Source organism: Brassica napus, chromosome C3 (genome assembly GCF_020379485.1).
Source record: "Brassica napus cultivar Da-Ae chromosome C3, Da-Ae, whole genome shotgun sequence".
NCBI lineage: Eukaryota > Viridiplantae > Streptophyta > Magnoliopsida > Brassicales > Brassicaceae > Brassica > Brassica napus.
In genome coordinates, this window is record NC_063446.1 from 55,016,808 (window position 1) to 55,044,063 (window position 27,256).

Below are 27,256 nucleotides of genomic sequence, written 5' to 3' on the forward strand. Positions count from 1 at the left end.
TCTCTAATCATGAAGTATTAGATCATTGTGTTTCTAACTTTAAAGTGACCAAAGATTATGATCTTGTTCTAAACTATCCCGACGATACTGCGTTAAGATCGTCAAAATCACTTGGAGAATACGTCAAATGCAATTTAGAGATGTCGGTATCGATCACACACTTGTCTTTATGACAAAAAAAAGAAAAACTCCAAATTTAGCAAAATAAAACTGGTCCTCCTGAGGGGTAAATCAAGTTTGACCCAGCCACGTCAAAGCTCAAATCTTTAATGTCCACGTCATCATCTTCTGTTTCTTAGTCCCTTCCAAGGCCGGTGTCTCCCATCGTACGTTCCTCGTCTCGCCAACATTATTCTCAGTCGATCAACGGCTGTGATCTTTTAAATTTTCTTATATATATTCTCCTGGGGCCTTTAAGGCCATTTAACCATGGTTAGTTTTTAACGCTTGGGTTAAGCTGTGGGGAGAGGTTAAATGCGAGTGACCAGAGAGAGAGAGAGAGAGAGAGGAACAGAGAAAGAACAGCTTCAAGCGAGAGAGACCTGCCTGAGTCGACTCGGACCGAGTTGATTTTGTTACTGTATTCGTTTTCGATCTCTTCCTCCTCCGTTGGCTGTTTCATCTAAGCTCATTTCCCCCTCGCCGGCGCGTCATTTTCTCTTCTCCGTCGAGCCTGGTGAGAGAGTCTTTGTCTTATGAAGCTTGCGTTTTTAAGTATGAATCTGAGAAAAGTTTAATAGATAGCTCTGTTCATGTATGTTGTTGCTTTTGGAGATCTATGCTGAGATTAAGCTTAAAGTTTTGATTTTTATTTTGTTTACTTGCAGATTCGTTGTTGTTTAATGTCATCTTAGGGTTTAACTACGGAAGCTCGTTGTGGAGTTTGATTCATTCTTCCGTTTGATTGGATCTAGCCGAGGAAGAAAGGAGCTATCTTTTGTGACTTGCTCTTTAGCTTTTGATTCTTCCCCCACGCTCATGTCACGTAAGCTAGACAGTCCTATCCAAACACAAATGGCAGTTTCGGTTCTGAAGAGTCCCTTGACCGGGGAGTTTCATGAGTTTAACAAGGTGGGATTAGGAATCAACTCTCCTGTGGTGGGCCGTAGGCGTGTTTTTGTACAGACGGACACTGGTTGTGTGCTGGGGTTGGATCTGGATCGCAGCGACAACGCTCACACAGTGAAAAGGAAGTTACAGGTTGCTCTTCATTTCCCTACGGATGAAAGCTCCTTGACCTTTGGGGATTTGGTGCTTAAGAACGATCTAACTGCTGTGAGGAGTGATTCTCCTCTGCTACTAACTAGGAACAGTTTTCATAGAAGCTCGTCGACTCCATGTCTTTCACCAATGAGGCGTGGTGGTGATGTTCAGCAGCATAGAGATGAGAGCGGTTCTATAGAGATTCTTGGGAACTCGGTTTGTTTGAGGCAAGTCGTTAAGGATATCACAAAGGCCTTGAAGAGGGATGTTGAACCAGTTTCTGTACATAGCGGCCTTGGAGGTGTTTACTTCTTCAAGAACGTTCGTGGAGAGAGCGTTGCGATTGTGAAACCAACTGATGAGGAGCCTTTTGCTCCTAACAACCCTAAAGGCTTTGTCGGCAAGGCGCTTGGACAGCCTGGTTTGAAACGCTCCGTGCGCGTTGGGGAAACGGGTTACAGAGAAGTGGCGGCTTATCTCCTTGACAAGGACGGTTTTGCAAAGGTTCCTCCCACTGCTCTCGTGAAGATCTCTCATTCCATATTCAATGTCAATAATGGTGTGAAGGGTGGGAGCAAGCGTATGGAGAAGATGTTGGTGAGCAAGATTGCTTCCTTGCAGCAGTTCATAGCTCATGATTATGACGCTAGCGAGCACGGAACGTCTAGCTTCCCTGTTTCATCCGTGCACCGTGTAGGGATTCTTGATATCAGAATCTTGAATACTGATAGGCACTCAGGGAACCTTCTGGTTAGGAAGCTGGACGGAGTTGGGATGTTTGGACAAGTGGAGCTGATTCCGATTGATCACGGTCTCTCCTTGCCGGAGACTCTGGAGGATCCTTACTTCGAGTGGATTCATTGGCCTCAGGCGTCGATACCGTTCTCTGAAGAGGAGCTGAAGTACATAGCGAGTCTTGATCCTTTTGAGGATTGTGAGATGCTGAGAAGGGAGCTTCCTATGGTACGTGAGGCGAGTCTCCGTGTTTTGGTTCTCTGTACTGTTTTGCTCAAGGAAGCTGCTGCGTATGGGTTGTGTTTGGCTGAGATTGGTGAGATGATGACGAGAGAGGTTCGTCCTGGAGACGAGGAGCCGAGTGAGATTGAAGTGGTTTGTCTTGAGGCTAGGAGTTTGATAGGAGAGAAGGAAGCTGAGTCACCAAGATCAGACTTGGGTGGTGAGGTTGAGTTCCAGTTTGATTTGGACTGTGAGGAAGCATTTACACTAGGGTTCACTCGTAGTCATCTTCCAAAGGTGGAAGAAACAACAGAGGAAGAAGATGATGAAGAGGAAGAAGAAGAAGACATCAAGGAGAAGGAAGGGAAAGTGCAGGCGATTACAAAGCTTTCAATGTCTCTGAAAACCACTTTTCTTGGTGAGAAGAGCCAAAAGTATCAGAAACATCCAGGAGTGAGAGCAGAGAGCGCATATGCGTCGTCTGCACACAGGAGTGCAGAAGAGCAGATCCCAGCAAGTACAAGCTTTGTGAATCTGGCGGATATGAGTGAAGAGGAGTGGACTATGTTCCTGGAGAAGTATCAGGAGCTGCTTTATCCAGCTTTTGCTAAGCGTAAGGCGATAACTTTAGGACAGAATCTGAGGCAGAGGCTGGGAACTTCTTGCCAGTTTTGAGGATGTCAGAGACTGAAGAAGAAGAATAAAGGATCGTGTAGTCTTTGTTTCTAAGGGCTTTTGCCTGAGACTGGACTTGGTGGAAAAAGATGGGCAAGAAGGGATGATGAGTGGTATGGATTTAGTGTAAATATTCGTTGATTCAGCTTTTAGTGTGGAGGAGACTCGAGAGATGGAGAGAGTTTAATTCTCTTTGCATTTTTTTTTAACTTCGTAAACCTCTAGGATCTTGTTGGTTTATGCTGTCTAGTTCAAAGCCATGTATAGCCCTCTTATGTTTTATAAGTCACTTTGTAGATTAGAAAAATAAATGGGATAATAGAGAGCTTTGTTTCATATCATCGTCTACTTTTTTTTGTGAACTTGATCATCTTCATTTTGCACATATTCCTTCAACTGCTCTTGCCAAAACGTCAGTGTTTGCTTCTATTCAACCTCATGTTTTTTTTTAATCTAAGCGAGCATAGCTCATCTAGCTGCCTGTTAGTCTGTTACGACCGCCCATCAAAACGGAGATTATTGTCATTAGAATCTTGAATGGTGTTTGAAAAGATTCAGTTGCCAAGTATAGAGCTAGTTTAGATTTGATCACTTTGCTATGGGCATTAGTCCCTTTGTCTGAATAGGACGTAAGTTCAATGATGGTAGTAGAGAGGCATGCCTTTCATTTTGCTTAAGGAGAGGCGGAAAGTCTAGTGATGTTCAAGTGGTCTGTGTAGAGGCTAAATGAGTCTACAAGGTCAGGCTTTGATCATGATGATGAGTTCAAGTTTCATTTAATTATGAAGATAAGACACATTTTATTCCAAAAAAGCATTATAGGGGAAGAAAAGAACACAACAGTAGTCTCGTGGCAGTGACCCTAACAACATATGTTTCTTTTCATGACACAATGTTGTTGCTTCTTACTCTTGATTCTTTCTCTGCATATGTACATATTACAAAGGCTGACAAAAGAAGTACATATTGCAAAGATGAAGATCTGTTTCGTCCTCATGTTTTGAATAATAATGAAACTATATATATATACATATGTCCATCAAAATATAAAGTTTTGCGACGTTAATCTACAAATAATAGCAATTTCAATTAATTCCAAATGTTGTGAATCTAAATTATGTTAAAAGGTTGTGTCTTTTTAAAAAGTTGTCAAAAGGAAGTGTCTTTTTTAAATGTTAACAAAAAATCATTAACATTAAGAATTGTGTCTTTTCATTTAAAATAATATTTGTTTTTTTTATGATGTTAAATACTCAAAATGTCTTTGTACAATTCTTTGTTTTAAGAGATGTGTATTTTGTTAGTGTAATTGGTTATGTTGTGTCATGATTTGCTTTTATAAAAGAAAAATTTGATAAGTTGTAACTATTTTTATAAGGTGAACACAATTATTCTTATAAGTATCTTTTCAAAATAACTACATTTGAATGAAAATGATATGACTGTTTAAATTGAAGAGTTGTGACTATTCAGATAGATTTTTAAAATCTATAAATAATCTATTCAATTAAGGTGATATGTTGTGTTTTAAGACATTAACTCTAAAAAATATTAAATTTAAGAGTTGTGTCTTTTCATCATAAATGATAAATTAGTTTTCAAAAGTTGTAAAATATCCCAAAAATGTCTTTGTACAATCATTTGTTTCAACTTTCAAGAGTTGTTTATTAGTTAGTGTAAATAGTTATGTCTTTCCATTGTAAAAATAAAACTGGTTTAACTTTTTTGTCAAATTATGAAGTGATATGTATTTCTATAAGTATGTATGTGTCTTATGAAAAAATTGTGAAAATGTATATAGATATGTTTTAAGATCATTAGAATGTGTCTTTACATTCTAAAATAATGTGTCTTCTCACTCATAATGCAAATAATTTTCTAAGATTGTAAAAATATGATGTCATCATTTATTGAAGCAAAGGACGTGTTTTTGCCTATCGGGAATTGGAGTTTTCAAAGATACCTTTTAGAAAAGATTTATAAATTGAAATTTCCAGTTCTTACATCTGATATATTATTCCCTCCAATTGTTGTTTCCTCGTATCGACCTATGTTACATGGAAACGGAATCGGTTATGCGGAAATGGAATCGTGTGGCAACGTAGAATCAAGATTTTTTTAAAAATTATGAAGCGAGTACATATTGGAAACGTATATCCATATGTATATATATATATATATATATATAACATAAAAAATTATTTTATAAAACTTATGACTAAAAATGTGATTTGAAATAAAAAAAATCACATTCATTTTCAATAATTTTTCATTTAGTTGATTTCATATTTAATTATAAAATTATTAACAGATTAAGCTTATTAAAATATTATCAAACTAATTATTTTTAATAGTTCATAAATATCTGTCACAATATATTTGTATATATATGCGCTAATCTCTTATAAAAATTATTATGCACAAAGATAATTTTAGTAGTAGTTTTGATATTTGCATATTTTGTATTTCCTTTATTTTAATACTATTAGTTTTAGATTTTATAAAAAATAATAATACAATTTATTTTATACTTATTCATGAAACTAAGTTTTTAAAATGGAGGCGTGATTTCTAAACAGAAGCGTAAGCTTCCAACGTGTTTTTAAATATGTATTGTTGGAAACGTATTAGAAGCACATAAAGTGTTATGAAAAGAACCAGAATTTTATTGTATCGCGAAATTTTAATAAGTAGGGCAAAATTTTATACCCGTACACCAATATATGATAAATATGCGAGACAAAATACTTATTATGAAGAGGGAGAAGAGATATGAGATGTGTGTTACAAATGATCGAAATCGATCGTTTATATAGAAGTTAAAAAGTAAAGTTACCGTGCATGCATAGTGACAGTGGGCCCCACATTTGTTTACAAAATCAACAATTGAGGCGTCTCCTACCATATTTTACTTTTGTAACACTCCCCCTTGGGGACCAGTGTCACTATCGTCTTTTGCTTAACGTCTATGTTGCCTCGTTAAAAACCTTTCCAAGAAAACCCAATGAGAAAAACCATAGTAAGGTAAAAAGAGTACAACTACGTAAACTTCCCCTCGAATGAGCAGTTGTAGATTTTTCTGAGGGCGCATTCCAATGTTATGGACATGTTTTCTGAATACCAAAGTCGGAAGTGATTTTGTGAAGATATGTCGCATGATTGGACATATCTTACTTCGATTTCTTTCTTTTTCTCGAGCTCTTGAGTATATGAGAAGAACTTCGGATGTATATGTTTTGTCCTATCGCTTTTGATATATCCTTCCTTCGTTTGATCAACACATGCCGCGTTATCTTCATATAGAATAGTTGGATCTATATTTTTGTCAATCCCACTGCTCGACCAGATGTGTCGGCTTATTGATCTTAGCCATACAAATTCTCTACTCGCTTCATGGAGTGCAATGATCTCAGCATGATTTGAAGAAGTAGCCACGAGCGTTTTGTTTCTGAGAACGCCAAGATATAGCAGTGCCTCTGATAGTGAAAACGTATTCTGTTTGCGATCGGGCTTTGTGTGGATCTGAAAGATATCCTGCATCTGCAAAACCAACCCTTTGATCTTTTGAACTTTTAGGATAAAACAAGCCTAAATCAATGGTCCCTTGGAGGTAACGAAAAACATGTTTAATTCCATTTCAATATCTTCGAGTTGGAGATGAGCTGAATTTTGCCAAAAGATTCACAGAAAATGAAATATCAGGCCGTGTACAATTTGCAAGGTACATCAGCGCTCCAATTGCACTTAGATATGGTACTTCTGGACCAAGTATCTCTTCTTTCTCCTCAGGTGGTCGAAATGGATCACTTTCAATATTAAATGACCGAACGACCATCGGGGTGCTAAGAGGAGTTGATTTATCCATGTTAAATCGTTTCAACACTCTTTTAGGGTATGTGAATTGATGCACAAATATACCATTTTGTGAATGTTCTATTTTGTAGGCCAAGACAATACTTTGTTTGTCCGAGATCTTTCATCTCAAATTCTCCTTTTAAATAATCAGATGCCTTTTGTATTTCGACTTTAGTCCCAATAATATTTAGGTCATCAACATATACGGCAATGATAACAAATCCAGATGATGTTTTCTTGATGAAAACACATGGGCATATAGGACTGTTTACATATCCTTCTTTAGTTTGATGTTCACTGAGACGATTATACCACATGCGTCCTGACTGTTTTAAACCGTATAATGATCTTTACAATTTTATTGCACATAACTCTTTAGGTTTAGAACTTAGTGGTTCTAGCATTTTAAATCCCTCAGGGATTCTGATATAAATATCAGTGTCCAAAGATCCATATAAGTATGCAGTAACAACATCCATTAGACGCATCTCTAGATTTTGATTAGCCGCAAGACTCATCAAAAATCTAAATGTGATTGCATCCATAACAGGAGAATTTGTTTCTTCATAATCGATCCCAGGTCTTTGAGAAAAGCCTTGAGCTACGAGACGAGCCTTATATCTCAAAACCTCGTTTTTCTCATTTCGTTTCCGAACGAAAACCCATTTGTACCCAACTGGTTTCACAGCTTCAGGTGTGACTATAATAGGACCAAATACCTCTCGTTTGTTAAGTGAATCAAGTTCAACTTGTATTGCATCTTTCCATTTTATCCAATCATGTCTCTTTTGACATTCCGATATAGTTATGGTTCAGGGTCATCACTCTCTTCATCTATTTCATTCGAAACAAAGTATGAGAAAGAATCATCAACACCATTCACTTTGTTTCGATTCTATATTTTTCTGTTATGAATGTAATTTATAGAAATCTCATGAATTTCTTCAGAGTCATGATGTTCAACATTTTCATCGACCTCATTGTTAATCTCTTCCAACTTTTCTGCTATATTGGAAAGATTTTGTTTCTCTGCATCCTTTCATTTTCTAGGATTCTTATCCTTAGAACCAATAGGTCTACCACGCTTCAAGCGTATTTTAGACTCTCGTGTATTATCTTCTACTCCACGTTCATGTGGCATTTCTGCACGAGCAGGAGCATTTGTAGCCGGTATATGTGATTTTGTAACCAATTTGGTGTCTGCAAAAGCATCGGGTAGTTGATTTGCGATGCTTTGTAAATGCATAATTCGACGGACCTCTAATTCCGACTGTTTTGTAGGGGGATCAAGGTGTAGCAAAGATGGTACACACCATTTGATATCCTTTCCTACTTGTTTATTTTCTCTCCCTAGAACTGGGAATACTTTTTCATCAAAGTGGCAATGAGCAAAACGGGCCATAAATACGTCACCAGTTTGCGGTTCTAGGTATCGTATAATTGATGGAGAGTCACAACTAACATATATCCCTAACCTCCTTTGGGATCCCATCTTTGTACGTTGGGGAGGTACAATTGACACATATACAGCACAACCAAAAATTCTTAAATGAGAAATATTTGGTTCTCGTCCAAATGCTAACTGTATTGGGGAGTATTTGTGATATGCACTTGGTCTCACCCGAATCAGTGCTTCTGCATGCAAAATAGCATGTCCCCACACGGAAGTTGGGAGTTTAGACTTCATGATCAATGGTCTCGCAATCAGTTGCAGACGTTTAATTAATGATTCAGCCAAACCATTTTGTGTATGAACATGAGCGACATGGTGTTCAACATCAATTCCAGTTACCATACAATAATCATTGAATGCTTGAGCGGTAAATTCACCAGCGTTGTCCAGTCTAACTCTCTTTATCGGATAATCAGGAAACTGAGCTCTTAGTTTGATTATCTGAGATAAAAATCTCGCAAATGCCAAATTTCGAGAGGACAATAGACAAACATGTGACCATCTACTCGACGCGTCGATCATTACCATAAAATAATAGAATGGTCCACAAGGTGGATGTATAGGTCCACAAATATCGCCTTGAATTCATTCAAGGAACTTTGGTAACTCTTTCTCTATTTTGGTTGGCGATGGTCTTATAATCAACTTTCCAAGAGAACACGCAATACATGTCATTTTACTCCCCTGATAAACTTCTTGGGGTTTCAGTGAATGACCATGTGAGTTCTCGTTGATTTTTCGCATCATTGTAGTGCCTGGATGACCAAGACGATCATGCCATAGTGTAAAATCACCAGAATTTTCCTTAATCACCAAATGTGATTCAATGGTACTTATATATGTATGATGCAGACCAGAAGAGAGTTTTGGTAATTTTTCCAATACCTTTTGTTTTCCCGATTTCTCAAGAGTAATATACATATACTTCTTTCCATCCTCAGTTGCAGTCTGAGTATCAAATCCTTGAAGAAATATGTCTTTAAAACTCAACAAATTCCTTTTAGAAATTGTAGAAAATAGTGCAATATTTATCGAGAATTTTGTCCCATTGGGTAATGTGAAATGGGCTTTACTAATCCATTCAATCAAGTCTGCATGACCCGATATTGTGTTAACAGTGATATTTGTCGATTTTAATTCAGAAAAATATTTTGTGTGTTTCAGAATAGTGTGCATTGTTCCACTATCTGGTATACAAATATCTTTAGTATTGATCTTGGTTGATGTTCCATTTGTAATGTCCATTTCTAAGACAAACAAAAAGAATTAACATAAGATAATATTATTCATAAAATATTATACATCATTAGGAAACATTAAACACACAATAATTATACATAAGAAGGTGAAAAGCACACAATAATTATACATTAATCTTCCACAAACAACAATTATTTATGGTATAATTGTGGAATTTCAAGAGTCACATGATGGGCACTTAAGCTTCCGTGATAGCGGTCTCCTCGAAATCATTCACAAAGTCAGACGCATCGAGGTGCGTTGTACCCTCAGAGTGTTCCGCAAAGTTTACTTCTTTTTCTTTCCCTTTGACGGACTCCTTGTATAGAGCGCAAAGGTTGATATCATGTATAATTACATGATTTTAGCCATTAATTCTTGTACATTTTGATCATATAGATTAAGAATTAGGCAGCTTTAGAGTCCATATTGCATTCATTGTCCTTATTAAGTGTTGGAGTGTGCCATGGAGTGATTTGAGATGTTTGGGAGCATTGTGATCCAAAAAGGGGTGAAAGATGAGCATGGATGGAGGCCTTAGAGAAATCTTATGTTGCTAAGATTTTGTGGAAACACAGAAAATTGAGTTAGCTTTCTAGTGGAAGTGGTTTCAAGTCATTTGGAGATGTAATGAAGGAGTTATGATCAATTTACTAGAGGCATATCCATCCTGGAGCGACCTCTCAGAGCGACCTCCTGAGGTCGCTCCTAACCCAGAGCGACCTCCAGAGCGACCCACCTACATCACTCGCCTTTTCATCGCTTTGGAGGCAAAAAAAAATAGGCCTGGAGCGACCTCTCAGAGCGACCACCTGAGGTCGCTCCCAAGCCAGAGCGACTTCCCGGAGCGACACCACGAAGTCTCTGCGCGTCATTTACTCAGTCGAAACTTATGATTTTCCAGGGACCTTTTGGTCATTTGTCTTGACATTTTACACTTTCTAAACCTAAGTTTAAGTACCTTTTGTAAGCAAAAGGAGGAGATTATCTTTGATCTTTGAGAAAACCACCAAAAACCTCTTGAAAAGTTCATCTCTTTGATTCATTTGATCATATATTATCCTGTTGACTTCTAATCTATTATCTATATTTCTCTACATGATTAATCTGAAATCCAATATGAGTTTAAGAGGAATCATGAAGAGTAGTGAGTAATCCACTCTTGCATTCATGGGTTAGGGAGATTAAGGGTGATCAGGCTAGATCTAGGATGTTATAGTGTAGATCCTTCTTATTCTTCCTAGTAGAGTATTCATAATGCATCTTCTGAGTTGGCCTCTCAAAAGTTGATCTTTAAGCATTTCCCACCCACAACGCGTTTGATGAAATGTCTGAGACAACTCTCCTAAGCTTTTAACATACTTTACCAAAGACATTTGTTGTTAAAGGTGTTAAGATAGCCAATAGACTTGTTAGTAATGATTGCTTTCATATTATTCAACCAAAGACATTTGATGTTTGAAATATGTTAGTAAATGAACATTCATCTAGACGTAGAGTTTGTTTAAGATTGTGTCTAAGCTTAAGGTTGATAGTTTGATTGATCATTTGCCATCCTTAGTTCGAAACTTGATCACCCAAGGTCTAATTCCTATCCCCATGAGTTCTCTTTTATCATAACCAAAGAAAGTCACTTCTTTTATTGTTTTATTGTTCTGTTATTGCATTCTATTATTAGTAGTAGTTTAAAACCATCCAAATTATCGGTTGCACTTAGATTAAGTACGTACTTGCATTCTCGGTGCTTTGAAACCCTTAGAATTGGTTCGACAATCTTTTATACTACATCATTTGTCTTAGGAGCCTTGAAAACTCCTAACATCAAAGGTGTGCAGGGGTACGACATAAATGAGACCAATGTCCCTTAGTACCGCATCTGAAACAAGCCTCTTCTCGCTTCTGGGAGGTATTTCCTTGGTGCTCTTTTCCCTTAGGGGTTTGCTCAGAGCGGACCCACTGGAATGACTTCCTATCTTGTGGATTGTACTTTCGTCGTCGTCCACGGTAGTTTTGACGACCGCGACCCCGAAAGGTATTATTTTCCTTGAGTGGTTTCTTCGCATCTAATGTGTTTGCTTCAGGAAACGGTTTAGAACCAGTTGGACGAGTCATGTGATTCTTGATCATTAACTCGTTGTTCTTTTCTGCTATGAGAAGCGCTACAATCAATTCCGAAAATTTGGTATATCCCCGCAACCTGTACTGTTGTTGAAGGGTGATGTGGCTCTTGTGGAATGTGGTGTATGTCTTCTCAAGCATTTGAGATTCGGTGATCGTTTCACCACAGTATCTCAATTCGGCCACAATTCCTAACACAACAGAATTGTAATTCATCACTTTGTCGAAATCTTGGAATCTCAGACTCTGTCATTCATCCCGAGCAAGTGGAAGTGTTATGTCTTTCTGATGATCAAAACGATCTTTCAGAGACTTCCATAGCTCTTTAGGGTCTCTCATGTTGGCATAGTCATAAATAATACTTTCATCAAGGTGTCTTCTAAGGAAGATCACCGATTTAGCCTTTTCTTGAGGCGTTGAAGTATTATTCTCTTTAATGGTCTGGGATAGACTAAGAGATTCAAGATGAAGTTCAACATTTGTAACCCATGAAATGTAGTTGGTACCGGTGATATCTAAAGCGGGAAATTGGAGCTTCTCCACGTTTTCCATTTGTATTTCTAATACACAAAGTAATATATTTTATTAGAATTTCATAATTTTAAAACGAACCATTTATATTAATAATACACACAATTACAAGGAGAAACAACACATAGAAAAGTAAACCAACATTAAGCGTAAATTCTCCAGGAGCAAATTCTCCAATAAAAAGACCGTACATAGAAACAAAAATAAAAATTGCACATAAGACCAAAAATATGCGAATCATCTTTCTTGCAATGAAAAACCGGAATACAGTGATTTGAAAATATTTGAGAGAAGATGAAATGTTTTGGATGAAGTAAATGAGTGAAGTATGAGTGTATTTATAGATGAAAAACACTATTCATAGCTGTTTGAAAAGGGGAAATTTTTTGAAATTTTTCTTTGTGACCGTTGGGGTTAAATCGAGTGCACCAAAAATCAGTCTGTAAATATCGTATTAAACAGTCAATCAAATTTATACAATTTCATAAAAATTAATAAAAGTATAAAATTATGGCAATGGAATATTTATGTTATGACAACAAATCATGCGACGGCTCAGCCGATCAATGCAGAGTAATAAATAAATTATACGGCGGCTCGGCCGAGTAATTAACAATAAATAGAATATAAGGCGGCTCGGCCGACAAATAAATTAATTAAATTACTAATAAATAATACAGGCGGTATTCCGACCATTATAACATGATATAAATAATAGTAGAGGCGGTATACCGACCATTATAGCAGGGTATAAATGATACAAATAAATTTTATCAAATTGGAGAACGATCGTGCTGACAACGTGTTATGAAAAGAACTGGAATTTTATTGTATCGCGAAATTTTAAGTAGGGCAAAATTTTATAGCTGCAGAAAGAAGATAACACTAATATATGATAAATATGCGAGAGAGAATACTTATTATGAAGAGGGAGAAGAGAGATGAGATATGTTACAAATGATCGAAATCGATCGTTTATATAGAAGTTAAAAAGTAAAGTTACTGTACGTGCATAGTGACAGTGGACCCCACATTTGTTTACAAAATCAATAATTGAAGCGTCTCCTGCCATATTTGACTTTTGTAACATAAAGATGAATTTAACATTTAAAATATGTATTCTGAAGACAATTTCCTAATCTGATATAAAAAATTATTTTAATACCTCTCCATATTTTTTTAAAAAATGTTAACAAAAATTATTTAAATGTCATGCAAAAATAATTGAAATTAGTTTATATACATCATCCTTTACAATGTTAACAAAGATGTTTCAGAGATTTTAAATAAATTATCTACCGAATAACTTGAACATATTATAAGTTATTCTGAATACATAAAATGATATTTAAAGAAAACTATGATATCAAATATAGTATACATGAAATAAAATTGACAGTGGGGCTGGAGAAATGTCCTAATGTCAATTTTGAGTGTAAATTTTGTTTGTCAAGAATTTATTTTTACTATAAAAATAAATCATATAACTTTAGTTCTAATCTGGCTGGAATAGCAATCACTGAAACAAATAAGATATTGTTACTAACAAGTTATTTGGCAACCATATTTCTCAGTAAAACAATATATGTAACTATGTGTCTTCATTTTGAATATTTGTTATTGATATGGTTTGTGGTTATTCTCATTTTACTTATATTATATATTTTAAAAGTTTATGGAAATCAAAATATATGAATTTTCTTCTCATTTAAGTTTACTTTGATGATACAAGAACTTCTTTTATAGCACAATAAAATATTTTATATAAAAGTATAATTTCTACAAAGTGGTATACTTTTTTAATATAAAAAAATTCTGATAATAATTTAGAACATGCATTAAATTTTTAATGTGTGTCTTTACTAACTGGTATTGACATATTTGTATTTTTTTTTATCACAACCAATCTATAAACAAAATATAGATATATGCTAGATAATTTGTAACACATGTATTTCTCTAAAACCAATTATATAAAATATAGCATATTTTTTTAATATAAAATGAGTTCTCGTGCGATATTGCATGGATTCTATGTCTAGTATAAAATAATAATAATAGTAATAATTATTATTATAATATTCTTGTTAATGTGAATTAATCAGTTTTCATATTTGACCTTTACAACATATGTACTACACACAACGATAACAAATTCTGTACCAACTTTTCGTTTAGAAGCAAATATATATGAATAATCTTACACGTTCTACTTTCCTATATATTGGTGTACTCGCGCGGCCACAATAGTAAGTTAATCGATCTTTTCTCTATATAGTTAATGGCCTGTTTATGTCCAGGATCTGGCCAACTTTGACTTAGGTCTGCCGGCTAATTGAGCTATACTTTCATATATATACTCTATTGTACAACTTGAAAAATTTATGAACCAATATATTTACCCGATTCATTAAAAAGTAATTGAGTTTATTCAATAGCTATAAATTAAGACATTAATACACTGGCCTTTTAGTAGGCATAACAAACATCATAAGCAACAACCCAATATCAAAATGCACAAAGTATAAGTACAAACGAAAGTACATTTCGTCTATATTGAAGTCTCGAAAGGGAAATATTGTAAAACCGTGGATACCATGGTCGTAATTTATTAGTAAAACCTTCTTTGTATTATATATATATGGTTAGTATATTGGTGGAGGGGGTGAGCTATAGCTATAACTATAGCTTGGAGGTGGTGGAGAGCTGTAGATGTAAGATGGTGGTGGAGGAGAACTGTACACGTACGGAGGTGGTGGAGGAGACTTGTAAACATACGGAGGAGGCGGTGGGGAGCTGTAGACATAAGGAGGTGGTGGAGGAGACTTGTAGACATATGGTGGAGGTGGTGGAGAGCTATACACGTAGGGAGGTGGTGGAGGAGACTTGTAAACATACGGGGGAGGCGGTGGAGAGCTGTAGACATAAGGAGGTGGTGGAGGAGACTTGTAAACATACAGGGGAGGCGGTGGAGAGCTGTAGACATAAGGAGGTGGTGGAGGAGACTTGTAGACATACGGAGGAGGTGGTGGAGAGCTATAGACGTATGGAGGTGGTGGAGGAGACTTGTAGACATATGGTGGTGGTGGTGGAGAGCTATAGACATATGGAGGTGGTGGAGGAGACTTGTAGACATATGGTGGTGGTGGTGGAGAGCTATAGACGTATGGAGGTGGTGGAGGAGACTTGTAAACATAGGGAGGAGGCGGTGGAGAGGGATATACGTATGGAGGTGGTGGAGGAGACTTGTAGACATATGGTGGTGGCGGTGGAGAGCTATAGACATATGGAGGTGGTGGAGGAGACTTGTAGACATATGGTGGTGGTGGTGGAGAGCTATAGACGTATGGAGGTGGTGGTGGCGAGTTGTAAACATATGGAGGAGGCGGTGGAGAGCTATATACGTATGGAGGTAGTGGAGGAGACTTGTAAACATATGGTGGAAGCCATGGAGAACTATAAGCATATGGTGGTGGTGATGGGGGAGAATATTGTGCACTTGAATGAACAACAATGGTAAACAAAGCCAAGACCAACATAAGTAGAGATGGCCAATTAGGATTGGCCATGTTGACAAAACTGTTATACTGTCTAAGCCTTTCTAACCAACTTATTGTTGAATATGTTGTAATAGCAACCAAGCAGTTTATATAGCAGTCATCACTGCAATTGGTATGATTGTTTATTGAAGGTTATGAATGTTTCTTATTGCTATAGGGTTAAATTGTTTAATAAGTCAAATTAACTTCAGAGTTTGTTTAAGATAAAAATCAGGAAGAAGTCTTTGGTAGCTACCCTTTAATAACTTTCAGATCGGATGGTTAGACTTTGAAGTTGTCAATTTAAACTCAACGTCATTTAGCAGTGTAGCTTTAGATGGCTAAAGCGCATAAGTACAAGAAAACACAACATTAACGATGGCGAAATTCGTAGTAAGTTCGTCGTAAAATAGATTTTACGAGGAATTACCAAGGAAACAAGTTTCGTCGTTATTAGTTCGTCGTAACACATTTTTCCTCGTTAATTCGTCGTAAACTAGCGAAAAACACATTTCGTCGTAAAGACGAAGAAAAGTATTCATCGTAAAAACCATGTAACCTTTCCACGTAAGGAGGACGCTTCATTTCCTCGTAAATACCTCGAAAGTAATTCCTCGTAAATTACACGTAAACTCTTCCACGTAAAATACTCGTACAGCTTTCCTCGTAGTGTTGACGTAAAAGTTTTCCCCGTATTCTCCTCGTAAACTTTCCACGTAATGTAGTCGTAATTTATCTACGATAAGTCGATTTTTATTTTCCAGAACAAAAAAAATAATAAAAATTATTTAATTTATTATAAAAATATAATTTGAAAAATAAACGTAAATACGAAAATATTTTATACATAAATAAGTTTTGAATTTATAATACAACCAACGAAAAGAAAAAAAAAGAACTAAGGGTCGTTCATCGCCCGATAGAATTCCTCACTCCTCCTCTCTACATCCGCCTCGTCATGTGTGCCGGATGACTCGCCTAGAATGAGATTTTGTCGTCGCATGTTCCTCAACAAGGACTCCCATTCCGGATTTGAGGCCGCTACAACGTCCAAGAAGCCCTCAACTCCACCCATACAAGCCGTGAACGCAGATCGCATCGAGTCCAACTCGTTACGCAGCTGAGTGACTTCATAATCCCGTCTCTCTGACCATAAGACGATGTCGCTCTCGGAACATCATTGACGGAACCAGTCCCCAACGTACGTCCCTTTTTCTTAGGGACAACCTTAAAAACAAAAAAATAAATATTGTTAGTAAAAAGTTAAAGTTAAATTAAATGAATAATAAAAAAATTTAAAATTTAGAAAAATTTACCTCCTCGTAAATCCTATCCACTTCAAATGTGGATAAGGTGACGTGTAATCCGTCGGTGGACTGCTGGGTCAGCTGGGTCTGGCGGTCTTCAACCTGACCAACCAAGTCGTTGAAGATCTGCTCGGACCTAGCATCTAGAAATTGGCCCGCCTTGTTCTTGTGGGTCCTCTGGTAAAGTTCCGAAAGAGACGGGAGTTCTCCCATCTCTTTGGCTTAAAAAACATTTAAGAAAGTTAGAATATATATATATATATATAAATTAATTAAATTAAATATTTAATTACCATATCCAGACGGACACCGGCGTGGGGTTTTTGACCCGTAGAGTGAAGCATCGGCCCGTGGCCGTGCTCATCTACCATCTGACGGGAGGCGGAGCAAGATTCGGCGACTCTAATGGAGTCAGGATCCCGCCAATCACGGATGAGGCCATCCCACACATCCGTGGTGAGCTAGCTCAGGGGGTTTTCCACGCTCATATCCCTTCCCGATCCAGTCACCCTTCCAGTTGGAGACCGTATCCAACAAGCGAGCTTTCGCCTTCTCATTGACTCACATGGACCAATGGTATTTTTGCTATGACAGAAAAAAATTAAATTAAGAATTAGTTTTAAAAAATTAAAAAATCTACATCATAAAGAATTAAAGTATATATAATTAATTACTAGTAATTTACAGCGAAAATTTTGAACCACGTCTTTCTGACGTAGATCGGCGTCTTTTTCCAGTTCGGATGTGGCTCGGAGAAGTAACCTTTGATCGTCTCGGTTACATTCCGAGCAACACAATTGTCAACCCCAAACCTGAAAAAAAAATACAAATTTAAAGTATAAATTATTTATTATTGTTATAAAAGAATTAAAAAAAAATGTAACGTACCACAAAGTTCCGTCCGGTCGGTCGGGGTCTAAGAATGGTAAACCTTTTCTGCCTGGCTGAGCAAGAAGGTCGTCGACAGTGTACTGCGAGTAAGGAGCACTCGGCGGCACCATCAAATCCAGATGAATCCCGATCGGCATCGGAGGAGCCATCGGAGGAGGCACATGAGGAGGCACCTGTGGCACATGATCAGTGGTGCAACGAATCGAGGAACCGATGGGGCACCAGAAGGAGGCGACCGAGAGATTCTCTGAGAAGACTGAGTCTCGGGGACGGTCTCTGGACCCAAAGAACCGAGAGCTGAAGAAGACGGGTCTAAACGACTACCAGGCTCACCGAACATCTCTCTGTAATGGGGAGTAAGTGTGTTCTTTCGAACCGTCTGGAAAAAAAATTAAAATTTTAAAATTAACATCAACAGTAATTAACAAATTCTATAATTAACAAATTCTATAAATCTAGCTAAATTCCTTACATTAACCATTTAATCAATACTAATTAACATAAAATCCGTAAACCTATCTAAATTCTCTACACTAACCACCTAATCTATCCTAAACTAATCAAATTAGAGAGCAAATAGAGAGAGTACGTACCTTTGCTACGAAAGAGAGAGGAAGTGGAGACGAAATGGAAGTGAGAAGCTCGAGTGTATATATAAGAAATCAGTAATCCTCGTAATTTCCTCGTAAAGTTACGAGGAACTCGCGAGACCCGTGTTTTTCTTTACGAAGAATTAGTGAGGCCCGCATTCTGTTTCTTCGTAACTTCGTCGTTGATTTACGAGGAATTAGCGAGACCCGCATTTTTAATTACGAGGAATAAGCGAGGCCCGCGTTTTCCTATTACGAGGGCTTTACGACGAATTCTGCTTACGTGGAATTAACGAGTCCCGCGTTCTTTATTTTTAGGATTCGTTTTAAGCTCCTCGTTAGTTTACGAGGAAATAAAGAGGATTATGTTTAAATCCCTAAGATCCGAAACCCCAAACCCCATCTTCCTTATCTTCTACTCACTGCAGGAAATTTGGTTAGTAATAGCGGACGAAAAGCGCTATCATTTTGGTTTAATAGCGTTTCCTTGGACGCTCTGACATCACCCGTTATAAAAAGTCCAACCCTTTTAGTAGCGATTTCCTCTGTGCTATTACTAAGTGTATAACAATAGCGTTTTTGTGTTCGCAATTGTTAGTATTTATAATAACGTTTAATAAATGTTATTAGAACCAAATAATTTGATTTTTCCTAGTAGCAAAGATAGCAAATGTTTCGTGTTATTAATTAGTTTTATAATTATCCCAAAATTAATTAATAATAATTATTGAATTGATTTTTAAATAATTAATTCAAAAATATGAAATAAAAACAATATAAATTATTAAAATTCCAAAAATCAATATAATTATTCAAATCCCATAACACAACATTATCACATTCATACAAACCATCACACAAGCATACAACATATCATCAATCTACCACTAATAAACCTTCACAATCATCCCTAACATATACACTATCATCATCCATATCATCACCCATATCATCAACTTCTTGGACAGGTAAAGGAGCACCACCTAAATCCTCTTCTGTTTCCAACTCATGATAACCTCTAGGTGGTGCTCTCATAACAACATACCAATTTGAAGCATCATCCTCCCTAGAGTAGAAAACCTGTTTCGCTTGAGAAGGTAGAATGAATGGATCTTTCAAATAGGCTGCTTGGTTCATATGAAGGTTAACAAGAGTGAAGCCATCTTCTTCCTTCACACCATTCGCTGTGTTTGCCCAGTTGCATCTAAAGAGTGGCACTTTGAACATGTGATAGTCGATGACCAAAATCTCCTTTATCACTCCATAGTATGTAATCATATCCGCGACCTGTCTCATATCTCTTGCACTTGATCTACACATGCTAAAGGCTTCATAAGTTACTCCACTGTTTTGTGTCTTCAGCTTGACCGCATCAGTATGAAACCGTTGGCCATTGATGATGAATCCTTTATGTGCTAAAGCAACATTTCTTGGTCCAAATGCCAACCACCTTATCTCCTTAGAATGACTATCTTTTGAGTCTAAATGAATCTGCCGCAGGAAATCAGAGGATTATCATCAAGCCGAGGTACTTAAATTATAATCAAAACATGATAATATGTACCACAAAACCAATCATCAATCTACAAGCTAACCAGTCATAAAAATACTAAAAATCCAGACAGTTTCATCAAGCTATAGGCTACTCAGACATCAATTCGCTAAAATATGGACATGTTCTTCAAGATACAAACCAGGCATCATGATACAAGCTAACTAGTCATCACCAAACAAGCTAACCAGTCATCACCAAACAAGCTAACCAGTCATCACCAAACAAGCTACCCAGTATTTACAATAATAATCAAGAAAAGAATTTGGAGTTTGTAACCTTATTTTTAAGCCATTCTGTAAAGTGTTCAGTATGGTTTTTCCATAACAAAGTTTCATTTTTAGCCAATCGAGCATCCTTAGCTTGCAACTCTTCCAAATGCATCCTGATTTTAAATTAAACAACAGTATATGAAAATGAAATTATGAGTAAAACAAGTAGAAGAAACATAGAGAATTACTTACTCAAGAAAGGGATCCAAAGATGCCATGTTCATTAGCACATATCGATGTGCAATGTCTCTATCTTTATCTGACAGGGTAACCTCTATACCCTTCTGCAGAGGTCAGCCTTCAACCATCATTCTATCAGCCTCAACATCTTCATTACGATTAACTGCTTCTTGAACTGGTACTGATTCTTTAAGGAACTCTAAACAAAATGCAACACATTCTCCAGCTAAATACGCCTCAGCCATACATGCTTCTGGCCTTGCATAATTCTTAACAAAAGCCTTTAGTGTTTTCATGTACCTATAACTCAGGAAATATGAATATTAGTCAAACATCATTGTGGGAAGTGGATATATTGAAGAGAGATGTTGATCAAACCTTTCGAAGGGATACATCCATCGGAAGTGAACTGGTCCTCCCAACCGTGCCTCTCTTGATAAATGTAGTGGAAGGTGAAACATGATATCAAAAAGGGCTGGAGGGAAGAAGCGCTCCAGCTGACACATTGTCTCCACAAACTCTGTCTCCATGGATATAAGTTTCTCTGGGTCAATGATGCGCTGACACAACCTGTTGAAGTAACTGCATAATCTATTTATGGCTATCCTAGGACCCCTATGTAACAACCCTCTTAATGCAGCTGGTAACAAGTTCTGTACTAAGACATGATGATCATGCGACTTTAAACTACCAATATTTGGAGGGTTAACTGAAACACTATTCGCAATATTACCACAATAACCATCAGGGCCTCTAAACTTAGCTAACCTTTGGCAGAAAATGGTCTTCTCTCTCTTCGATAACCAGTAGGCAGCAGGAGGTAAGTATGTTTTCTTTCCCCTCACCTCTGTGTGCAAGTGCTTTCTGATTCCAATATCTTCTAAGTCTTTTCTTGCTTTCAACCCATCTTTTGACTTCGCACTTTGCATCAACAGAGACAATATAGCATCGGACACATTCTTTTCTACGTGCATAACATCAATATTGTGACGAACAGGCAACTCCTAACACATTAAACAAGAAACTGTTAGACATATTGATCTCTTCTTCCAGTAATCAGATAATATAGGTCAGTTACTATAGTTTACCTTCCAGTAAGGTAGATCAAAGAATATTGATCTCTTCTTCCACCGCCATAGTTCATTTGATTCTTCACACTCTTCTTCTTGTAACCTCTCATCATCTTCCAACTCTAGTCTTTTCCTTTTTTTTTCCTTCTCTAGAGGTCTACCAAAATCATTCGTAAAAGCTTGTAGTGTCTCATATATCTCAGCGCCTGTTTGTATCCTATTAGCATTCCCTTCCTCCACAGTGTTGTCAAACCAAGCTTTTTTATATCTGTAACGATGGCCAGGCGGTAGTCTCCTTCTGTTACTCATGTAGACAAACTTGCGGCTAAACTTAAGCCACCTTGCAGGTGTATCCTTTCCACATACATTGCAGGCTTGTTTCCCCTTTACTTTACATCCAGACAGTGTTCCTAAGGCTGGATAGTCACTGATACTCCAAAGCAGCAAGGCTCTGAGATTAAAGTTCTCCTTCGCAAATGAGTCATACACTTCAATACCCTCAGCCCACAAATCCTTTAGATCGTCTATCAGTGGTGCTAGGTAAACATCAATGTTGTTACCAGGAGCAGTAGGACCAGGGATCAACAAAGTCAGCATTATATTCTCAGCCTTCATACACATGGTTGGAGGCGTGTTATAGTTCACTAACAACACTGGCCATGTGCTGTGATTGGTGCTTTGCATGGAGAAAGGGTTCATCCCATCTGTAGAAATCCCAAGTCGAAGATTCCGTGGATCAGCAGCAAAGTCTGGCCATTTAGCATTCACTTGTGCCCAAGAGATAGAATCAACAGGGTGCCGCATTGTACCATCTTCAGTGGCATTGGTATAGTGCCAACGCAGATCTTCAGCCATCCTTTGTGATCTAAACATCCTCCTAAACCTGTCCTTGATTGGAAAATATCTAAGGACCTTTGCCGGAATCCCCACCTTTAACTCATTACTGTGCTTATCCATTTCCCATCTTGAAACTTTGCATCTTGGACAGCTTTCTAGGTTCTCATACTCCTTCCTATACAATATGCAATCATTCTTGCAAGCATGAATACTGTCGTAGCCGAACCCAAAGATCTTCAGAAATTTTTTGATTGCAGCTAAACTCTTGGGAAGAACATTGTCTTCAGGTAGCAAATCCTCAAGTAAAACCAACAGCTGATCAAAGTAGTTCTCCGACACACCACTTTTAACCTTGAATCTGTAAAGTCCCATGATAGCTGAAACCTTTGTGTGCTTGAGACAATCCGAGTATAATGGCGTTTGAGCGTCTCTGAGCTTTTTCTTAAACTCAATTTCCTCTGGTGCTTCATCGTCTTCGTTGTCAGTTGTCGGGTTTGGACCACCTTCGTCCATGGAGAATATTGTCTTAAACAAATCAAACGCCTCTGTTTCATATTGAAGAACACTGTCTTCTGCAGAATCTCTTTTTTCTCCATGAATACTCCAACGAGAACTCTTATACTTCTTATCCATACCCCTAATCACCAAATGCTCCACAATTTTATCCAGTGACTGATGGCTCAGATTGCGGCAGTCTCTACAAGGGCATAGCATTTCAGACAGACTTCCCAATCTTTTTGCGGACGAATTCACAAAATTAGTTGCTCCTTCTGAATACTCGTGGCTATTCCTACAAGAATCAGACAAAAGAAGTTAGCTTTATTTCAATCGGCGAGTAGAAATGAGATCGAGGGATTTTAGGTTATACCTTGGAAGCCAAATCCACGACTTATCCATTTGCTTACTTTCAATCGGCGAATACAGGAACAGCTGGTTTGATTTTAGCTCGAGAGATACATGTGCTTTCTTTAGGGTTTTTTCGATTTTAGATCGCGAGACAGAAAGGAGTTTCGACAGAAAGAGAGATGTTGTGTTCTGAAATTTTCCGAGTGCAAACAGAGACAGAAAAAAATGAACGGTTGTGATCAAAGATTTGGAGAGAAATCGGACGGTCTATGATTAATCCGAGTGCAATCTTAGTAGTTGCTCCTCATTGGCTCAAAAAATAAAAAGAATGGCTAAGATTGAAGTTGGGAAGACACATCCATCGGCATATGGTTTGCCACGTCTGCAATCTTGGAGGTTACTCCTTATTGGCTCAAGGTATTAATTTCGTTTGAAATCTGGAAATTAATATATAAATATGATTTTGAAGCAAAAAAAAATTAAATTAAATCTTAAAAATCAAATATTCAGTTTTCCAATTTTACAAAAAAAAAATTGTATGAATATAAATTTTTTATGTGAGCTTTTATAAGATTGATCAATCTAGCTCATATGTTCATAAACACTACTACTTATTTGTATGTACAAAGGCTTTAGGGTATAGGGTTTGAACAAATGAGTGTTTATAAAATTTATAACTAATCAGTTTTGTGAAATTAAGATTACAATATCCTTTTAAGAATGAACAAAATTGTGAAATCAAGTACAATTAGGGTATAGGGTATAGGTTTGTACTTTAGGGTTTAGGGATTTCACTTTAGGGTATAGGATTTTAATTTTTGGTCTTCCCGTCTGTGGATTTAATTTTTAAAGCTTATGGTTTAATGTAAAATTATGCACTTAAGGGTATAGGGGTTAACAAGCTAAACATTTTCACACATAACCTTATATCATAATATAACACATAATTTTTGTTTTTTTGTCTGCTAACTGTTACATAATATCATACATGATTTCAACCGAGTAAAAAAGTACCTAAACATTCGATCACACACTAGAAATACATAGCCGATGAGAACCAACTTGAAAAATGTTTCAGACGACAATTTTAGACAAACTTGATTTTGTCATTTGGCCATGCCACAACCGAACCCATTGCATCAGATATGTATTCAATCTCTGAATTTGGCCTCCAGACTTTTGCATCACCGATCTTAGCCACATCAATCCACACCTTGCTTGCATTTGGACCTAGGGGTACAAAGTGGCACAACTCATTCGGATCCGTTGAAGCTACCCTTCCTTCAGCTACCTTACGTCCAGAGTTGTTGCAATCCAAGAGAGTGCACTTCTGCTTCGGACTTCTGGTCGAACTAGTGCTGCCTGGACTCTACAACTCAAACAAGATGACAGAAGCAAGTTCCAACATCAATCAAGGACGCAACATCAATCATCAGGCAAATAAAAAAATTTAACTTCATGTCAATTACATACCACTGCTTTTTTCTTGGCTGGCTTCGAAGGTGATGCTATTTTCTTCCCTGCACATTTAGTTGGTGTTACTTCTGTAGCAGGTGTAGGCATGACTTCAACCTTTAGGACTGGCCATGCTATTTTCTCGCTAAGTGCATCACCAATCAAGAACATATCAGCGGTTGGCCTCCACAAATATGCTTGATCATTGAACACCTTCACTACTTCGACACTAACAGCATTGGGACCCAGAGGTATGTTGTTAACCATGTCTTTGGATTTTGAAGAGCACACGAGACCTTCAGCAATGACCTCGTCCTCATCATTGGTCCAATCATATATCTTGCATCTTCGATATTCACCTTCCTTGCTTTGCTAAAACAAGATTTGAAATTAGAAATTTTAGTAATGATTAGAGATGACTCAATTGTTGTAAGAAGAAAACAAGATTTGAAAATTTACCATAGATAAATCTTCAGAACAGTTTGGATCCTTATCCAAAATCACTTTATCCATTGGCCAAGATATCTTGTATCCCACAGCTTCATCAAGAGTTAACACATCCGTAGTAGGCCTCCAGAGTGAAGCTGATGCGCTTAGTGCATACTTAACTACGATAGCCACTGCATTAGGACCAATTGGTATACGACCAATTTTGTACTTCGGTTCAGCAGAGCAGAATTCTCCTTCACCAACAACAACATCCTCTGATTCAATCCAATCCAGTATTTGTACTCTGACTCCTTCTTTGAATCCACCACTACTCTCAGATGTTTCAGCATCAACATTACTTTTCTGAGAAAAGGCAACGGAAATCGTAAATGTCTTAAAACTAATTGACCAAAGGTAATGAAAAGGATTACCTTCTTCTCAGCTAATTCTCGCACCATCCCCTTTAACTCTTCAATCTCACTTTTCATTTCTGCAATCTTAGCGTCTCTAAATTGCAGATATGCTAGCTTATTAGCTGTAATCCCTCTACCAAAGCCCCTTACTCGTCCAGGTTTGTCTTTTCCCAAAACCTTGCTCACAGCATCTTCCCTTATGTTATCAGCAGCTGATGTGGAGTCCATCCGACTGTCAAGTGACTGTATTTGTTCCTGATACAATCATTTAAACACAAAATCATTCATTGCCATAGTCTATTAACTATACACAATATACAACTTCCATAATGCTTACAATAGTCTCAGCAAACTGGGGCTTCACAGGTCTGCCATCAGCATGAGTGTGTCCCGCAATCCAAACCTTGGATCTACTCACCTTACTTGGGTCTTTACTCTTTTTTTTCTATATGAAAACAAACATATCTCACTACCATTTTAATCTAACAAGCTGATCTACAATATGTAGATGTTTGACTACTCTTTTACCATATCATCAGCTAAACGAAGCATTCCTTTGCGGCTGGTGGTGTGAGGAATCTGATTTCTTCTCATCGCTCTGTACTTGTTACTCGTTTCCTACAATATAAATATGACATTGATTATATCCATCAGACATGACCTTTAAGGATGAAACTTACTTAGTTGTAGATAACTCACTGTGAAAGATTTGGTAGTCTTACTCTTAACCCAAGTGTTCCACAGTTGAAGGGATGGGATGTTGCTCGGTTTTAAAGCTATTCTCTCAGCTGCAGTCTTCGCCACACGTACTTGTGACACCAGCCTTGACTTCCCAGCCCTCCACACATTTCCCAGCTGCTTGAAAATAACAGCTTTCTGCCACTCTTCTTGCAAGTTAAACCTCCCCTGCATCACAATAATCAAGTTAAACATGTTTATAATTTCATCTTGCGGTTAAACAAAACATACTAATATATATACAAACCTGAATTTCTTCCCACATTGTTGCTTTAGTCGCTGCATCAAGTTTTCTCCAATCGGCAAGTGTAACCGGAACATGTTCCCTCACAAGAGGACCAAGAAACGACGATAGGGTTACTGAACCAGGTCCAACATGCTCACCAATGTCATTGAATGTGACCATAATCTTATCATTGGGATTTTCAGCCACTCTACGCAACTTTGTAGGTCCTCTTTTTTTTTTTTTTTAAACTTCCTCCCCTGCTAGCTCAACTCCTTCTGTACTAGGAATCTCATCATCTTGCGCAGTGCCATCTTCTTCCATATCGCGAGCTTCTTCTTCGCAAGCTTCCTCTTCGTTCCCTTTCTCATTAAGAACTCCATCATCTTCCATATTGGCCGGTTCTTCTTCATTCTCTTTCCCATTGAGATCTCCATCTTCTTCATTCTCTTTCCCATTGACATCGCCATCTTCTTCATCCTCTTTCCCATTGACATCCTCTTCATCGTCTTTATCTTCTTCAGACATTGACTTCTCAGCTGATCATCCTTATCTTCGGGTGTTACATCTTCTACTTCATCATCCTGAGCAGGTGTTACATCTTGTACTTCATCATCCTTAGGAGGTGTAACATCTTCTACCTCATCATCGTCAGATGGTGTTACATCTTCTATGTAATCATCTTCAGCAGCCACTTTCTTGATTCTACTACTTCTTCTCGTTGGCGTTAAAACTAAATTCTTTTTAGGGGAAGCCGTTTTCTTTGCTGTTCTTTTCTTCACTTTTAGTTGCGGTGCCTTGTCCTCTTGATCTACTACCTCCAAGCCTTGATTACGTTTACTCCGACGAGAACCAACTTGTCCTCTTGTCTTTGCCATTTCTG

At 37.4% G+C, this 27,256-nt stretch overlaps 5 protein-coding genes across 7 annotated transcripts; 1 reads left to right on the forward strand and 4 right to left on the reverse strand.

Annotated features, from left to right (window-relative positions):
- Positions 1–415: 415 nt before the first annotated feature.
- On the forward strand, positions 416–3,171 carry LOC106389489 (phosphatidylinositol 4-kinase gamma 5-like). Of its 2 annotated transcripts, none has more exons than XM_048750810.1 (2): positions 416–676; positions 828–3,171. In XM_048750810.1, exon 2 carries the CDS (start codon positions 979–981, stop codon positions 2,833–2,835), a length of 1,857 nt encoding a protein of 618 aa, XP_048606767.1. In that variant the 5' UTR covers positions 416–676; positions 828–978; the 3' UTR covers positions 2,836–3,171. The 2 variants fall into 2 exon arrangements, with proteins under 2 accessions (XP_048606767.1, XP_048606768.1); XM_048750811.1 differs by having other exon boundaries at positions 427–714.
- Positions 3,172–11,203: 8,032 nt separating this feature from the next.
- On the reverse strand, positions 11,204–12,052 carry LOC106359244. The gene is made up of 2 exons (XM_013798972.2): positions 11,800–12,052; positions 11,204–11,691 (listed from the first exon to the last, which is right to left on the reverse strand). Exons 1-2 carry the CDS (start codon positions 12,050–12,052, stop codon positions 11,204–11,206), a joined length of 741 nt encoding a protein of 246 aa, XP_013654426.2.
- A 2,389-nt stretch (positions 12,053–14,441) lies between these two features.
- LOC106389488 (extensin-2-like) lies at positions 14,442–15,726 on the reverse strand. The gene has a single exon (XM_022698266.2). The coding sequence runs from the start codon at positions 15,598–15,600 to the stop codon at positions 14,677–14,679; it is 924 nt and encodes a 307-aa protein (XP_022553987.2). The 5' UTR covers positions 15,601–15,726; the 3' UTR covers positions 14,442–14,676.
- A 3,398-nt stretch (positions 15,727–19,124) lies between these two features.
- On the reverse strand, positions 19,125–23,356 carry LOC125583603. Its single transcript, XM_048750812.1, has 2 exons — positions 20,190–23,356; positions 19,125–19,849 (listed from the first exon to the last, which is right to left on the reverse strand). Exon 1 carries the CDS (start codon positions 22,981–22,983, stop codon positions 21,433–21,435), a length of 1,551 nt encoding a protein of 516 aa, XP_048606769.1. The 5' UTR covers positions 22,984–23,356; the 3' UTR covers positions 19,125–19,849; positions 20,190–21,432.
- Positions 23,357–23,922: 566 nt separating this feature from the next.
- Positions 23,923–26,907, reverse strand: LOC106398727. Of its 2 annotated transcripts, XM_048750814.1 has the most exons (6): positions 26,398–26,907; positions 26,112–26,318; positions 25,431–26,030; positions 25,030–25,362; positions 24,589–24,942; positions 23,923–24,484 (listed from the first exon to the last, which is right to left on the reverse strand). In XM_048750814.1, the coding sequence occupies exons 3-6, from the start codon at positions 25,638–25,640 to the stop codon at positions 24,203–24,205; spliced, it is 1,179 nt and encodes a 392-aa protein (XP_048606771.1). In that variant the 5' UTR covers positions 25,641–26,030; positions 26,112–26,318; positions 26,398–26,907; the 3' UTR covers positions 23,923–24,202. The 2 variants fall into 2 exon arrangements, with proteins under 2 accessions (XP_048606771.1, XP_048606770.1); XM_048750813.1 differs by having other exon boundaries at positions 25,431–26,907.
- Positions 26,908–27,256: the final 349 nt, after the last annotated feature.